The sequence below is a fragment of the Ictidomys tridecemlineatus genome, chromosome 7 (assembly GCF_052094955.1).
Source record: "Ictidomys tridecemlineatus isolate mIctTri1 chromosome 7, mIctTri1.hap1, whole genome shotgun sequence".
Classification (NCBI taxonomy): domain Eukaryota; kingdom Metazoa; phylum Chordata; class Mammalia; order Rodentia; family Sciuridae; genus Ictidomys; species Ictidomys tridecemlineatus.
This window is the reverse complement of record NC_135483.1, coordinates 33935044-33952910: the sequence shown is the minus strand read 5'-3', so window position 1 is coordinate 33952910 and position 17867 is coordinate 33935044. Positions and strand designations below refer to the sequence as shown.

At 34.1% G+C, this 17867-nt stretch overlaps 1 protein-coding gene across 4 annotated transcripts in view; it reads right to left on the bottom strand.

Annotated features, from left to right (window-relative positions):
• The window catches only part of Rrm2b (ribonucleotide reductase regulatory TP53 inducible subunit M2B), a 47323-nt gene that overhangs the window by 18600 nt on the left and 10856 nt on the right, over window positions 1–17867 (bottom strand). For all 4 annotated transcript variants that reach the window (XM_040293800.2, XM_021724978.3, XM_013357554.4 and 1 more), the window contains exons 2-6: window positions 15837–15992; window positions 11088–11204; window positions 9939–10072; window positions 9405–9499; window positions 4986–5119 (exon numbers count right to left, since the gene is read on the bottom strand). In XM_040293800.2, coding sequence (XP_040149734.1) covers window positions 4986–5119; window positions 9405–9499; window positions 9939–10072; window positions 11088–11204; window positions 15837–15992 — 636 coding nt within the window. The remainder of the gene's footprint in view (window positions 1–4985; window positions 5120–9404; window positions 9500–9938; window positions 10073–11087; window positions 11205–15836; window positions 15993–17867) is intronic.

The window sequence follows — 17867 nt, the reverse complement described above, 5'->3', positions numbered from 1 at the left end:
TTCACTAACATTAAAGAAGAATTAATTTACAAACAAACCAAGAAAAAATATATACAACCAAAAGCATTTTGGAAAAGAAAATAAGATGAGAAGAGCCAAAATGAAAAATCATTAATCCTTAAATGTCAAAAAACTTAAGGGATTTTTTTAAGGGATGATTGAAAAATAATAAGTAGTATTTAAAAAAAATAGATGAAACTCAGAAATATTTCAAAAAGATATCTCAAGAATAGCTCAAGGGCTGGGGATGTGGCTCAAACGGTAGCTCGCTCGCCTGGCATGCGCGGGGCTCTGGGTTCAATCCTCACCACCACATAAAAATAAAGAAGTTGTGTCCACCGAAAAACTAAGAATATTAAAAAATCTCTCTCTCTCTCTCTCTCTCTCTCTCTCTCTAAAAAAAAAAAAAAAAAGAATAGCTCAAGATAAAAATGAATTCAGTACAATGATAATGGAAACTAAAAAATAATAAACACCATCTGAAGCTGTAAAAAGCAGAAGTGACATTACTATTAACTAAACCAAGGAAGAAAATAAACATACGAAATGCCCTTGAGAAAAAAAATGATTATGCAAATACAATTAATATTATAAAATCTTCAGTAACTGGAGAACAGACAAAGAGATTCAACCTATAGTCAGGATTCTGACATACAGAACAGATTGAGCAAAGCTGAAAATCAAAAGAACAACAAAAGAAAATTTTCACAAATTCAAATTTCACAAATTCAAAACAAAACAAAATTAAAGGGCCATGCATAGAAAAATAATGGAATTCCCAGCAAAATTTACATGATAGCAAGATAAAATCAATTAACATTTCTAAACTACAAAGAAAAATAATTTTGTAAGTAACCAAAGAAGGGAAAGGGGGAAAGGAACATATATTTTTAAATGATTACAAGTAAGAGTTGCCTAGGTTTTTATAAATGAATCAACAAAACTCAAAGACAATTCAAAGATCCCTAAATCAAAGGTTGTATTACAAAGATTATTTACCTGGTTAAATTATCAATTCCCAGGGGAAAAAATAAAAAACTAAAAGAAAAAAAACCCCACATCTCTTTTAACAACTAATCTTTACTAGTGAAATGTTTTTTTTTTCCTGTAGACTTGAAATTTACTTGTGAAATGTTTCCTGCAGACTTGAAATTTACTAGTGAAATTTTTTTTTTCCTGCAGACTTGATTCAAGAAGAATACTTCAAATTACAAGAGGGTGTATGTCAAATAAGCTACTGAAAGATGTTAAGGAAAGAGTTTATTAGAACTGACAACTAGCTACCTATTACAGAGACCAATAAATAAAAGGTAGACACTCATAATTGTTAAATCAATAAATGAATAAAACTAATTTTGAGTTTAAAGAATTCCCAATCAAAATCCCAGTGGGATAGTTGGGGTATTGGTAAGAAAGAATGAAGGAATTTTGGATTGTGCAGAGGGAATGAGGGTAGGGGTGGGGCTGTGGGGATGGGAAGGACGGTAGAATGAGTCAGACATTATAACTCTATATACATGTATGATTACACTGGTGTTGTGACTCTGCACCATGTATAGCCAGAGGAATGAGAAGTTGTGCTCCATTTGTGTATAATATGTCAAAATGCATTCTACTGTCATGTATAACTAAAAGAACAAATTAAAAAAAAATTTTTAAAGAGAGAGTGAGAGAGGAGAGAGAGAGAGAGAGAGAGAGAGAGAGAGAGAGAATTTTTAATATTTATTTTTTAGTTCTCGGCGGACACAACATCTTTTTTGGTATGTGGTGCTGAGGATTGAATCCAGGCTGCATGCATGCCAGGCGAGCGCGCTACCGCTTGAGCCACATCCCCAGCCCAAATTTAAAATTTTTTAAAAAAATCCCAATGGGGGTGCTGGAATTGTGCCTCAGCGGTAGAGCGCTTGCCTAGCATGGGTGGGGCCCGGGTTCAATCCTCAGCACCACATAAAAATAAAGGCATTGTGTTGTGTCCATCTACACCTAAAAAATAAATATTAAAAAAAAAAGAGTTTAAAAAAAAATCCCGGGATTTTTTTTAATTCAAAAATTAAGATTTGGAAGAATAAATGGTTAGGTCCACACATGAATACTTTAAAAAGGAAAGTTTTCAGATTTATTCTACCAATTATTAAAACATACAATTACAATAATTAGAATAGCTTGTATGGCATCATAAAAAATCATAATACTCTAAGGTAAGTCAATGAAGCAGAAAAAATGACCATGAGACAGATTTAGTATAATAAAATCTTAATATATAATAAAGAAGACAGCAGAAGTCCATGGAGAAAGGATGATTACTGGAAAGAGAACTGGAAAAACTTACCAAGAGTATTTAAACTAAAACTAAGTTAAATTCTAACTTACTCTATACCATTCTGCTTTTATACTAAATTCTATGCTTATACTAAAGAAATTCCAATTATATTAGAGAGTTAAATGTTAAAAAAATCAAGAAAAAAAATGTGATAATTTAGGGCTGGGGACATAGCTCAGTTGGTAGAGTGTTTGCCTTGCATGCACAAGGCCATGGGTTCAATCCCCAGCACCACAAAAAAAAAAAAAAAAAGAGTGATAATTTAACTTATTCTGGGAGTAGATCACATAAAATTTAAGATTTTTTTTTTTTGGAATACTACACTCAGTTTAATGTAATAAAAAAACCCATGACTGCTAAATTGCTACAGTGAAATTTAAGATTTTTATATGTTAACAGAAAAACAAAAATTTTAAAAAGGACAAACAGAAAATATAAAATAAATATAATAAAATTCCTTATTTTCTGCTATAGTCATGCAATAAAAATAAGAAATGAATATAACAAATTCAATTAACAAACCTTCTTGAAAGAGTTCAATTAGTCACTGTATATTGTGAATATACCAATGAACATGCTAACATTCATCCTTCCTTTAAGGATTATAGACTATCAAATAAATAAACCTTTAAATATTAAGAGCACTCCCAGTTAAATAAGGAAAATATTAATATCAAACAGAAATAAAGGCAAAAAACAAAAATAGACTAACTACTGAAAAATACAAATGACTAATATAATTTTGAAAAAGTTCAATCCAAGTAATAATCAAAAACAAAACCAAATAATGAGATGTAAATTGCCCCTATCAAATTTATCAAATACTTGGCAAATTAACCCAAATTCTAGTGAGTATATGGTAAGAAAATATTCATACATTGCTAGATGAAGCAGAAAATGTCCATAAAATTTCTGGAAAGAAATCCGCAAGTGTAAGTGATCACATAACCTGCTTTTTCTACTTCTTGTGATCAAGTGTAAGAAAATAATACAAAGTTAGGACAAAGCTTATATACAAAGTATGCATTTTATATAACAACAACAACAACAAAAAAGAAAATCCTAAAGACAACTTAAATTTCCAATTATTGTCAAATAAATAATGCATTCATCTATTATTATGTATCTAAAAAAACTATTTTCAAAAAATGCTTAATAGCATAAAAAATGCTCATAATATTTTCCCAAGTGAAAAAAATGAAACTATAATTTGTGAAACTATTGTATTTATATGTATCTGCATAAATATAAATGTAGAAAACAGGTCTAGAAATATAATAAAATTGTAAAAGTGGTCACCTGTGTATTGTGTAACTTTTTGTTCTCCAAATTTTCTATAATCATATAATAATATATAACATTTATGATAAAAGTTATCAGAAATTTAAAGATATGAAAAATCAAAAAGTAATTATAGAAAGCATTTTATAGCACTTAAAAAATACTTTCAACTGGGTATGGTGGCACATACGCATAATCCCAGCAAATTGGAAGGCTGAGGTAGAAGGATCACAGTTTTTGAGTCCAGCCTCAGCAATTTGGTGAGAGCCTGCCTCAAAATAAAAAATAAAAAGAACTGTGGATATAGCTCAGTGATAGAATGCCTCTGGGTTCAATCCCTGGTACTGAAAAAAAACATGCTCTCATATATACTGTTCATTGCATTAGAAAAAAAAGCCTTGCTAAGGTTTATAGTTGAAGAAACCAAGAAACAGATAAGTAAATTAACTTGACAAGGTCACTTAGATATAAACTGAGGAACCAAGATTAGTATAGTCAATAAATGTGAACTGAATGGCTGTAATAGGATGACTATTGAGACAGAAGGATCAATGAGACCATGTCTCTACGCTAAGAAACTCAAACTCCAGTAGAGGAGAGACAAATGTGTATTGTGGACTCTAACAAAGAAGGACAAGTTTATATTTTGAAGGGGTTCATAAAGGAAAAAATGGTCAATTTGATCCACTTGGATACGGAAAATTTTAAGTTGCCTACTTTGAGAAGGTCATCAACAGGTAGAAAAAAAAGTGGTAGGAAAAATGGAAAGGGTGTTGCAGACAGAGGGAAAGATAAAACTTATGATTGAATGTGGCTAAATAGGAAAGAAGCAATTTGAAATGATTCCCAGATTTCAAACTGGATGACTGGAGAGTGGGTAGGGGGAGACTCATTAAGGTAAGTAAAACAGAGGAAGAACAAATTTTGAAAGAAAGATGATGTGTTTGATTTCTGAAATGTCAGATTTGAGATACCTATAGACTAATCCAGGAGAAAACAACTAAGGTGCACCTATTTGTTTGGAGATCAGAAAAGACTATCTGGGATAAAGATAAAGTCTGGGGAGCTGTGAGCTTTTAGATGGTAGCTGATATCATGTGAACAAATAAGATGAGCCAGAAGATCATACAAAGTCAAGGAGTCAGGGAGACCAAAGCAGGTGTCCAGAAGCATACTGATGTTTAAGAATGAGCAGGGACTGAGGAAAAATGATGAGAGACACAGTAAGAAAGTGCAATCTTACCAGCCATAGAAGAAATGACTTCCTATTTCCTTTTAATTACCAGGGTATTTGAGTCACCATAAGCATTTCTCAGAGGAAAGAAAAGTAGATGAACATGACATATGAAAACAAATATAACTGGAGAAACATTTCAAACCTTACTTCATCTCTGCTGATCAGTTCATTGGAAAATGTGAGCCCAGGCATGAGACCTCTCTTCTTTAGCCAGAATATAGCAGCAAAAGATCCTGAGAAGAAAATTCCTTCCACAGCAGCAAAGGCCACCACTCTTTCCCCTAGAAGACATAAAACAGTTTCACTTTCTAAATATCACATACTACAAACATTTGCAAGTTTATATATATATTTTTAATAATACTTCAACTATTTTTCCAAGAAATAAACAAGTTAGTGCAGTGGCTAAAGATCTTTAGAGAAGGAAATTTTCTACCCTACCTACTAGGACAGAAAGGTATGTCTACTTCAAAATCCTACATTTTGTAGACTTGGTTTCTGGGCAAAGGATGGCCTTCTACACTCAAAAAAATAAGTGATTTGCCTGTCACCTACAGGTGCTTGTGAATGCAGGCACATGCATGTGAGTACAGTATGTGCACATACTGCTGAGATTTATATTTTTAGCAACCTATATATCTTACAAACTAGTTATAAATATTTCAAAGACATTGTCTTGAATATGCAATTAAAAAATAGATGAGCCCAGCTGATGATAATACATATACCTATCATAGCCAGGTGTGGTGGTACACGCCTGTAATTCCAGTGACTCAGGAGGTTGAGGTGGTGCACGCCTATAATTCCAGTGACTCAGGAGGTTGAGATAGAATGATCTGAAGTTTGAGGCCAACCTCAGCAACTTAGGGAGGCCCTTAGTAACCTAGCAAGACCCTGTCTCAAAATAAAAAATAAAAAGGGCTCAGTGTTCCCGGGTTCAACAGCCAATACCAAAAACATAAGCAAAAATATCCTATCATCCAAGCAAAAATACTATCCTTTGCTAAATACATAAGGGCCAATTTCAAAAGTTTCTTTCTTTTCAGAAGCCTATTCCTGAAATATATCTAGTGGCATAATCTATAACATCGTCTCCAGGAAATGATTATAGACTTAATCCAAAAGATTATACACTTGCCCCTTATGTCACCATACTGCATATCTAGGGAGAAAGGTTGTAGATTGTGAGATAAAGGCACTGAGTGCTTGAGGAAACTATAGGCCTTTGTTACTGATGACATAGTTTATATTTCTTATACCTGTATCTGTTTTTGTGAGGGCTGGGGGCACCAGGGACTGAAGCCAGGGATGCTTAACCACTGAGTCACATCCCAGCCCTTTACTTTGAGATCAGTCTCACTAAATTGCTGAGACTGGCCTCAAATTTACAATCCTCCTGCCTCAGCCTCCCGAATCACTGGGATTACAATTGTGCACCACCATGCCCAGCTAGTATCTTGTACTTTATATTCCTTGTACTTGTTGCAGGAGCAAACACATAGCAGGTACTTAATAAATGTGTCCTCAACCAAACCAAAATACATTATAGAAGATATTAAGAAGCATTAAAACTCATTCCATAGAAAACACAAAAATTTGATGTAGAAACTGAATAAATATTTTAAATTTCCAGAACAAATTTAAATTTTAAAAAGAAAGCTGACTAAATTCAAATGTTTCTGGCTGTTGCTAAATAATGCTCTGGCTTGTCCTTGTTTCTCCCTGATTATCAAACCAAATCTGATAAATCATATACTTGGTAATCCAAATTTCTATTAGTAGTCTAAAACATGGGAAATGTCTGAAGTATTTTATTTTTACAGACACAATTTTAAAATTAACTGTATAAAAAAAAGAAATATAAATTAAACAAATATTCACTATGTCAAAGGAATGGTTGATTGGTTGATTGGTTTTTGGCATGGCTGGGGATAGAAGCCAGGACTCCACACATTCTAGACAGACACTCTACCACTGAGCTATATCCTCAGCCCTCAATTGTGGAAAAGAAGATTCTTTAATGTGTTATATACTAACTAAATATTAAAATGTAATAATAATAACACTAAGCTTAAGCAAGACATTCATCATTAGTTTAACATAATTTACTATGCTTTTATCTTCCTATTAATAAGATGACAGGTAGTTACATTTGATACATTTTAAATTGGCATTAAGGTAACATCATATGGACAAATATCTATAAGAAAACACGACTATAAATATAAACATTCTGACGGGCGCAGTGGCACACGCCTGTAATCCTGGCAGCTCAGGCGGCTGAGACAGTAGGAACGTGGAGTTCAAAGCTAGCGAGGCGCTTAGCAACTCAGTGAGACTTTGTTTCTAAATAAAACACAAAATTGTACCGGGGATATGGCTCAGTTGTCGAGTGCCCCAAGTTCAAATACTAATAATATATATATATATATATATATATATATATATATATATATATATATATATTCTGAACAAGGGGGAAATTGTCATTTTAACCATTGCATGCATTCATATGAATACCAAAGGATGAAAATCATAATAAATAGTTATAGATGACCATTTTTGGAGAAGATTAAAGGATTGTAAAGGGTAAATTTTTCAAATTTTCAAGAATATATGTGAAATAAAAAGAGAGTCCCAAAACATTTCTTCTAAAAGGAAATGAATGTTAAAGCCTCATGATTTGTTTTAGAGAGAAGAAAGTGGGATATATTTTTAAGATAGTAGAGCTCTATGATGCAATGCACTAAGACTGTATAACTAGCACTTGAAGTATAAAATATAATTTCTTTACATTTATTAAGGTTTACTATATCTATGTTTTAAAATTTTTTAAAGTTTTTTTTTAAAACTAAACAGTAGGTCTTGAATTTTTAAAAACTACAAATATATAGTTAGAAATTTTTATCTCTACTAGAATTGAATCTCCTTATAATATATGAACTTAAAACTAACAATTTAAAAAATTTTTTTTAGTTGTAGATGAACACAATAACTTTATTTTATTTATTTATTTTTTATGTGGTGCTTAGGATCAAACCCAGTGCCTCATACATGTTAGGTGAGCACTCTACCACTGAGCCACAACCCCAACCCCTAAAACTAACTAATTATTTTTCAAGAAGTATTCTTAGGTCCTCTTTAGCTAAAATTTAATGGATTACAGGAGTCTGGAGGTAAGGAAAGAACAGTTGCTACACTGGGTCCTCAGTTGGTGCAAAAGTCACCTAGAGCATCCCCAAAATGTTAGGCAAAGACCTCAGCCAGATGAAAAAGTTGCCTTGTCAACCCAAAGTTACTAATGGTGTAGACGGCACAATTAATTTTTAAAATTGCACTTCTTCTTTCTTTAAAGGAAGGTACAGGTGTGTGGTAAAGCAAAATAATATTTCTGTGTTACTGTCTTTTAGATCCACTTGCAAAATGGAAAACTACCAATGTGCACTTCACTCTTCTCCCTTTCCCTTCTTATTTCACTCCTCCTTCTGCACCATTTTAAAATACATTCTTTCTTCTGAGGCCCTAAATCAGAATCCTAAGTGGGATTTTCTTTGAGATTAAACAAAAAGAACAATCTAACTGAAGCCCCTGCTGTGATTGCAAGATGATACCATCCTTCTCTGTTTTCTCTATTTCTAGTTTGTCTTTCTTGGGTGGTATCAGAAAACACCAACTTTCTGTAAATCATTCATCATTTTCTATCAGTATCTATCCATACTAATATTTTCAATGCATATTGAACATCTTGATATTTTCCTGATTTTTTTTTCTCTGAAGTCAGTATCCCAACCTGTGCTTCTCAAACCACTTGTGAAAAAATCATCTGGATATGAAATGCAGATTCCTCAGTCCCACTTGCACTTCCTGAATCACTCTGTCTAGTGAGAACCAGGATTCTATAGGGTTTTTCTACAAATTTTCCAGATGCTATTAATGCACATCAAGAAGCACTGCTTTTCTCATTTTTACAATGAACTGGAGGCAATGCAAACATATCTGTTTCTTCACCAATATACCACATACTTGCCCATATAAGCATTTCATCACCTGTTCTTGAGTGTGGTCCAGATGTATCTGGGAGTTCTACAGACACAGGAGATCTATGAGGTGCAAACTAGTGCTACCTATAAAAACTCCTTTTGTGCTTGTCTGCTAAATCCTTTGGAATGCTGGTCATACAATGGGACAAAGCGAGCTAATGATGTCACTGCTTCTGTATCCTACCCTATAAAGCCTCCCTCCCTGTGGTAATTGGTGTGGAACAGAGAGCACTGTGGACAGGATAAGTGCTTGTCCAGCTGGCCACTACTGGACCAAGTGCCATGAGGAACAGAGGCACTACTTTCTGGCAAAGCACCACGACAGTCGGAGATATAATCTATCCGGCCAGTCACCCCTGGACCTTCCTCAAGCAGTCTTCAATAAACCTTATGTCTATTTCACATGCCATCTCCATGCATCTTCTTTAATCTCTTGGCAAACTATCCCACTACCCTAGCACAACTGGGCTGTGGACGATACATCATCCAAAGAAAATTTGATTACATGTAATTGAGAGTTACATACCAAAAGTAGACTTTCTATCTGCTATCCATCGCAGAGCCCAATCTGCTTTTTTCTTAACATATGGCATTGTTTCAATTGCATTAAATAAAAATTCCCTGTAAGAATAACAGAATTCAGGGAAGTTATTTACTTGTTTATTAATTGAACTAAAGTTTAATGGTTTAATCAGAGACTAACTGTAACTCTGTAATTTTTCTATACTTTTGCATGTTCATAAAATATAAAAATGAAAGCAAAACTCAAATTAGTGGTCTGAATATGGTCTGATACTAAATCAACTAAATGCAAATATTCAATTTCTAAACAGAATGTGCTAATGAACCGTTTTTTAAGATACTATAAAATATCTAAAGATTAATTAATTCTATATAAGCTTTTTTTAATCTAACACATTATTGGGCAATAGAAAACACAGTTGTTAAAAACTTCTATATGTAAACAATATTTCCTTAACGTTTAGCTTTGTTAATAAATTTTGCAATAACTTTAAGCACTAGGATAAAACTATGCAAATAAAAATCTCAGCAGGAATACCTTTTCTTGGGATCTCTGATGTAAGTATCTATTAGCAAACTGTACATCTCTGAGTGAACATTCTCGATGAGAATTTGAAAACCATAGAAACAGCGAGCCTCTGGAACTTGCACCTCCTGACTAAAGCGCTCCACCTAAAAAATAGGGGAAACAGATCCAATGCTGTGGTCTCTCACAAAACACTTGGTTAAACATTGCAAATCTGAATCCAGACATCAGAATGATCATTAAAAACTGCCTGCCTGCAATAAACAGGTCAGAAAGAAGTTAAGGGTTAACTTAAGCAGTATTATTTATTCATCAAATCCTCCACAATAAATTAATTGCATAATATATTCTTATACAATTATATGAATTGTCCTGTTAGGTTAAAATAGTGCCCAAAGAACAAATAAACTTTAGAACATCTACCAAAACTAATAATTTTCCTTTGAAGAATTTATTTCCAAAAGTAAAGAGATCTGTTAAAGGCTCTTCTATTCTATGATGGAAAGTCATATCTCTATTCGCTATTCTTACTCTCTCCCTCTCTCTTTCTAAATTTTGAGGTAGGATCTTCCTAAATTGTCCAGACTGCCTTCAATCTTAAGTTCCTCCTGACTCACCTCCCAAGTAGCTGGGATTACATGCATGTAACACTACGCCCGGCTCTATTCTGTTTAACAAGAAATTCTGCCTCCAGAATCAATATAATACAAATTTTTTAAAAGAGAAGCCAGAACCTGGTGTTTTATACAAAGCTCAATATGATTATTAAGGTAGAGATTCTTTTGTTGTTGCTTTTAGATATACATGAGAGTAGAGTATATTTTCACATGTTATACGTATATGGAGTACAATTTATCTTATTAGGATCCCATTTAAGTAGAGAATCTCTATTAGATTTATTATCTGAGGATAAAAAAATCAACCTAAAGTTTAAGCAGGTTTTAGTTGGCACATTTTACGCTTCATTTCATGATATTTAGCTGATTGGATAGCAGAAATCTATCCTTTCCTCTGCACTTTATCAGAAAACACTTTCAAGAATCAAGCTTCATCTATTCAATTACTTACGCATCTTTTCTCAGGCTCAACCTAATGATCTTACTTATAGTATCATCATTTAATGGTTAAATAGCACAAAAGTAAAATAAAAAAAAATCTTACCAAATTTTCATTTACAATTCCATCACTGGCTGCAAAAAAGGCTAAGATGTGAGAGATAAAATACTTCTCATCTGATTTAAGCTTGTTCCAGTGAGGGAGATCCTTTGATAAGTCAACCTACAATAAAAATTTTTTTCAAAAATTTTAACAGTTACTGTTTAGAAAACTAATTTCCACTCTAACATTAAGAAAGGATATAACAACAAGCAGTAAACTGTGAAAAAAGAAAAAATGTTAAGATCACAAAGAGACTAAAACAAAAACATTCTGTTAATAATAGGGTATTTTATCTAGGACATCTGCTAAACAAGTAAATTTTAGCTATTCTTGGGACAAGGGGAAAGATGGGCAACTGTGTGACATAATAGATATGTTAATTATCTTATATTATAGCAATCATTTTACTATAGATATAACATATTTAAGGTTTCTAAGATATATATAGATATATACATATATATATTATATGCCAGATATATCTAGTATATGTAAGATTTATCTACAAACATATTTAAGGTTTCCAAGATATATATATATAATATGCCAGATATATCTAGTATATTTAAGATTTATCTACAATTTAAGTAAAAGATAACAAAACAATATAAAAGAATGATTTTCTGGCTAAATGAGAAGCTAGTTAAGATGTACTTTCAAAATGTTACAATTATCAGACTGGCACTGGAAAAAATGAAGAGAGAGGAATGGTAGAATAAAACTAGTCAAGAAAGAATTGAGGTGAATAAACAATGACTTTCAGCAGCCATTGTTTTAACATTTTACATGATATTTACTATGTTGTTACACAAATAATAAAGTAACTTTTAATCAACTGTATCTTCTACTTTATCGTCAACTAACCTACTCTACCCATAAGTAACGTCAAGCAGTTTATAGGTATGCCTTCCTCAAGGAATAGAAATATTTTTTAAAACATTTATCAGAATTAGTCCTTGGTATTAAGAGAGATGCACTATAGAATTCAGCAAAAATTTACTATTTTAAAATAACCTTTACACCTCTGGTTGCTATAACAAATAGACTGGGTGGATTAACCAACAAAAAGATTACTTTTCACAGTTCTGGAGGCTGGAAAGCCAAGCTCAGGGTGCCAGCCTGCTTAGTTTCTTGGTGAAGGCCCACTTCCTCATTTACAGATGGCCACCTTCTTGCCATATCCTCAGAGCAAAGAGAGATCATTTTTCTCATACTTCAATTCTCTCATATTTCTTCTTCTAAGGGCATGGATTCCCTTCAAAATGCACAGACCTTATTATCTAATTACCTCCGATGGCCCCCACCAACACTATCACACTGGGGATTAGGAGTTCAACCGATAAACTAGGGGGGGGGCAGCATTCAGTTCATAGCTTTTCTGGATATTTTGTATTAGAAAAATATCTTAAGTATGTTTCACAATAACTTCATAAACACTTGAAATATGTGCTGGGCACAGTGATACATGCCTATCCCAGCAGCTTGGAGGCTGAGGCAGAAGGATCACAAGTTTGGGGTCAGCCTCAGTAACTTACTGAGGCCCTAAGCAATTTAGCAAGACCCTGTCTCAAAATAAAAATTAAAATGGGCTGGGGATGTGGCTCAGTGGTAAAACATCCCTGGGTTAAATCTCCAGTATCAGGAGAAAAAAAAATGAAATGAAAAAAATTCGTAACTAACCTTGTAAGATGTGATTATATTGTTTTTGTCCTTATTTTACCCATTCTAACAAAGTCCCAATGTCTTTGACCTTTCCCCCCAAAAAAGAGTAATATCCATAATTTTCACTTTTTGTTTTCTTTCCTAAACCCCTATTTTTAGATGTTTGCTGAGCACTTACTACATGCCCAATATTATGCTAAGCGTTGAGGATATGATGGGATGGAGAGGGTGTAATATTTGTCTTCATCTTGTAAAATAAATATACTAGAAATCAAGTTGTGTTCTACTAAGGGCTCAACTCAGGCTTCACAAAGGACATCTTCCTGATACTGAGTTTTAATATTAAAATATGTTTGTTCTTAAATATTAAAATCTCTTTAAACATATAAATTTTACTTATACATTGGTTATATTCCCTTCCAGAAACATAAACCTTCCTTCCTAGTTTTATCTCTCTTGAGCAAATTCTCACTTCCATCATCTAAAAATTGACTCCAAACTAGCTGCGATAGTATGGATCCTCAATGTTCCCTGAGGTCCATGTGTCAAAAGCACAGTCATCATCTGTGGCGCTACCGGAAGTGGTAGACCCAGTAGGAAGTGGGACTTAGTGGAAGGAAATTAGGTTGCTAAGGGCTTGCCCTTGAAGGGAATATTGGGACCCCTGGTTACTTCCTCTTTCTTCGCTTCCCAGCCACTATGTGGTGACCAGGTGGCCTCTACCATGCACACTGGACATGATGTACTGTGCTGTCACAGGTCCAAAGCAACAAGGCCAAGCAATCATAGGCTGAAATCTCTGAAACTATGAGCCAAAAATCAATCTTTCCTTTTATAAGTTGATTTTCTCAGGAATCTTGTCACAGCAACAGAAAGTTAACATACTAGCTGATTATCAAAATTGTCCAAGTGACTTATTAAAAAAAAAAAAAATCCCAAGGCCCTGACCTTTTGCCTTCCAAAGTGGGGGTTTAATATTGAGAAGTTAAGTTCAACCACCGATTTTTTTTTAAAAAAAGTAGAGTCCAAAGTTGATTAAATGATAATTTACATAATTTGTTTAAATGAAAAATATGTGGAACTAAGAATGTGTTTGACTTCCCTTCATAACAAGCACTTGAATCTTCCTACAAAATCAATATCAACCTGCATATTTTAGTTTTTAAAAATTAGTGTTTCTTAGTCATAGAACACTTATTACATTTGCTAAAAACAAATATAGTTCCCAAATGAATTTCAAGAAAACCAAGTATCACAGGTACCTTTTTAATGTGAAAAATCCCAGCTGTATACTTCACTTGCTCTCTGAACCAAGTCTAACAAAAACTTTCTAAAAACCACAGACAGTTAGGGAGAGTCAGGTGTGCCAAGCTTTACGACCCAGTATTAAAGTACTGAATGTGACCAGGTGCAGAGGCCTATGCCTGTAATCCCAGCAACTCAGGAGCCTGAGGCAAAAGGATGGCAAGTTCAAAGCCAGCCTCAGGGAAAAAATGAGGTGCTAAGCAACTCAGTGAGATGCTGTCTCTAAAGAAAATACAAAATAGGGCTGGGGATGTGGCTCAGCAGTTGAGTGCCCCTGAATTCAATCTCTGGTAGCCCCCTAAAAATACTAGATGTTTTGTTTGCTTTTTTGCTCTATATGTCAACTACAGTATAATAAAGATGTTGACAATATAAGAAGGGAAAGTAGGTAAAATTGGTTTAAGAGAAATTTCAGACACTTGTGCCTTTCTGATATCTAGGTTAAATAATACCCATTCTAGGCATAAAATAAAGCATTTATTTAGTGCTTACTAAGTGTCAGGTACCTTTCTTAACTTCTCATTAGTCCTAGTGGGCTAACAACCTAATAGGCAGGTACTATTAGCCTCATTTATCTATGACAATACACAAAGAGGGTAAAGCAACTTTCCTAGTTCTACAACTAATAAGCAAAAGAGCAGGATTTGTACTTAGGCAGCCAGGCCCCAGAATCTGCATTTTTTTACAGAGTATGTTTATATGTATAGAATAAATATCTTGAAAAACAGACCAATCCAAATTTATCTATCCAAATAGATATATCTATAGAAATAGAAACATTACTTATGTGTATGTACACAGAGCAAGATGAAGGCCATATCTATTTGTGTGTTCAACTAGACTACAAAGCAGTCATTTGCATGACCACCTGTCCTTACCAAACCAGCAAATATTATCTAATTTGCTGTGTTCAACTCATTTCCTTGGTGGAAAAAGTCACAATAACAGACAACATTCTACATCTATCCTGTTAGGGGGAACTGTATCAGGTTTTTGTTTGTTTTGTGGTGCTAGGGATCCAACCCAGAGTCTTCTGCACACTAAGCCAAGTGCTCTACCTCTCAGCCACATCCTCAGCCCTTGAATCAAGTTTGATGCTGCTGAGGCAGAATGGAAGAACTGTGAAGTCAGCCTGGTTAGCTCCTTTTGTACAATCAGTTAAGCAATTCATATAATTTGTTTAAATGAAAGCAGGGTCCTTAAAGCTTTCAGTCTATTTTTCTTTCTTTTTTTTTTTTTTTTTTACCATAGTTACAACTTTGCTTATTTTGCTGAGCACAAGTAAAGACTAAACTATGTGGCCATAGCAAACCAAAAATATGTTTAAAAGTAGAAAATGTCCTAAAAATATATTAGAGTAAAAATCTATAGCTGGCACAGTGGCACATGCTTGTAATCACAGCTACTTGAGAAGTTGAAGCAGGAGGATAGCAAGTTCAGAGTCAGCCTTGGCAACTTAGTGAGATCCTGTCTCAAAATGAAAAATAAAAAGGACTGGGGATATGGCTCAATGGTAAAGCTTCCTTGGATTTAACCCCCAGTATCCCAAAACAAAACAAAGCACCAAGCAGAACAACATGCAATTTTTTTTTTGCAGCAGATAATTTGTTTATAGAAAGTGATCTAAACTAAAATATTGGAGAACACTATGTTTAGTCTCAAAAATTCTTAACCTCATCTTATACAACTGGTCTTATTAAAAGTTAAAATGTTTCAACACTCCATAACACAGGAAGTCAACACTGCATTATGGGCCATGAATGTTAATAAGATGATGCCACATACCTCTTCTGCTGTCCAGAAGGATGCCTGTGCCTGTTTATACATTTTCCAAATATCAGGGTACTGGATTGGAAAAATGACAAATCGGCGAGAACTCTTTCTTAGGAGTGGCTCTTCATTAGCTTTCACTTCCTTTTCGTTGGTATCTGAAGATAACCTCTTTGAAAAACAAAGTACAAACACCCAAGGTATGAAGATATTTCCTCTTATTCATAAGAAAACATACATCTGGGGAAGTTGGGAGACAATATCGGTTTGGGAGCCAGTCTACCTGGGTTGAATCCTTACTATTGTCCTGCAGTTGGCTAATAGAGTTTGGCTAGTTGTATGACTGCAGGAAGCTGACGAAGCTCTGTGAGCCTCAGCTTGTGCAGCTGTAACATAATGTCTTCCTCACAGATTTATTCTAATGATTAAAAGTGCTTAAACATCAGTCATGAAATCCACTTGGAAAAATAAGAGGCCCAGAATAGCCAAAGCAATCCTTAGAGAGAAATATGAAGCAAAAGGCATCACAATATCAGACCTTAAATTATACTACAGAGCTATATAGTAATAAAAATAGCATGGTATTGGCACAAAAACAGACATGATGACCAGTGGAACAGAATAGAAGACACAGAGACAAACCCACATAAATACAGTTATCTCTTACTGAACAAAGGTGCCAAAAACAAACACTGGAGAAAAAAGCCTCTTCAACAAATGGCAATGGGAAAACTGAAAAGTCACATGTAGTAGAGTGAAACAGAACCCCGATTTCTCACCCTGCACAAAACTCAACTTAAAGAGGAGCAAGGACCTAGGCATCAGACCAGAGACCCTGCATTAGAAGAGAATGTAGGCCTAATTCTCCAACATGTCGGCTTAGGAAACCAACTTCCTCAATAAGACTCCTAAAGTACAAGAAGTAAAATCAAGAATCAGTAAATGGGATGGACTCAAAATAAAAAGCTTCTTCTCAGCAAAGGAGGCAATCAATAACTCTGAGAGCCTACAGAATGGGAGGAAATCTTTACTATGTGCACCTCAGATAGAGCACTAATCTTCAGGATATATAAAGAACTCAAAAAACTTAACACCAAAAAACCCCAAATCATCCAACCAATAAAAGGGCTAAGGAACTGAACAGACACTTCACAGAAGAAAAAATACAACTGATCAACAAACATATGAAAAAATGTTCATCATCTCTAGCAATTAGAGAAATGCAAATCAAAACTAAGATTTCATCTTACTCCAGTCAAAATGGCAATTATCAAGAATACAAGCAACAATAAGTGTTGGCAAGAATGTGGGGGGAAAAGGTACACTTATACATTGCAGAGTGGGGCTGCAAATTGGTGCAACCAATCTGCAAAGCAGTATGGAGATTCCTCACAAAACTTGGAATGGAACCACCATTTGACCCAGCTATTCCACGCCTCAGCATATACCCAAAGGACTTAAAATCAGCATATTACAGTGACAAAGCCACATCAATGTTTATAGCAGCTCAATTCACAATAGCTAAGCTATGGAACTAGATGCTCTTCAAGAGATGAATGGATAAAGAAAATGTGGTATATATATACAACGGAATATTTTACAACCTTAAAGAAGAATGAAATAATGGCATTTGCTGGTAAGTGGATGGGTCTAGAGAATATCATGCTAAGCAAAATAAGCCAATTCCAAAGAAGCAAAGGCTGAATGTTTTCTCTAATATGCAGATGCTAATTCACAATAAGGGGGGTGGGGCTAGAGAAAAGTAAAGATACTTTAGATTAGACAGAGGGAAATGAAGGGAGAGAGGAGTATGGGGGTAGAAAGGATAGTAGAATGAATCAGACACTATTACCCTATGTGCATATATGATTGCATGACTGGTGTAATTCTACATCACGTACAACCAGAAGAATGAGGATTTATACTCCATTTATGTATGATATGTCAAAATGCATTCTACTGTCATGTATAATTAATTAGAACAAATTTTTAAAAATACTTAAACATGCATAATAGGCACTCAAAATTTTTTGTAGTGATTGTTAC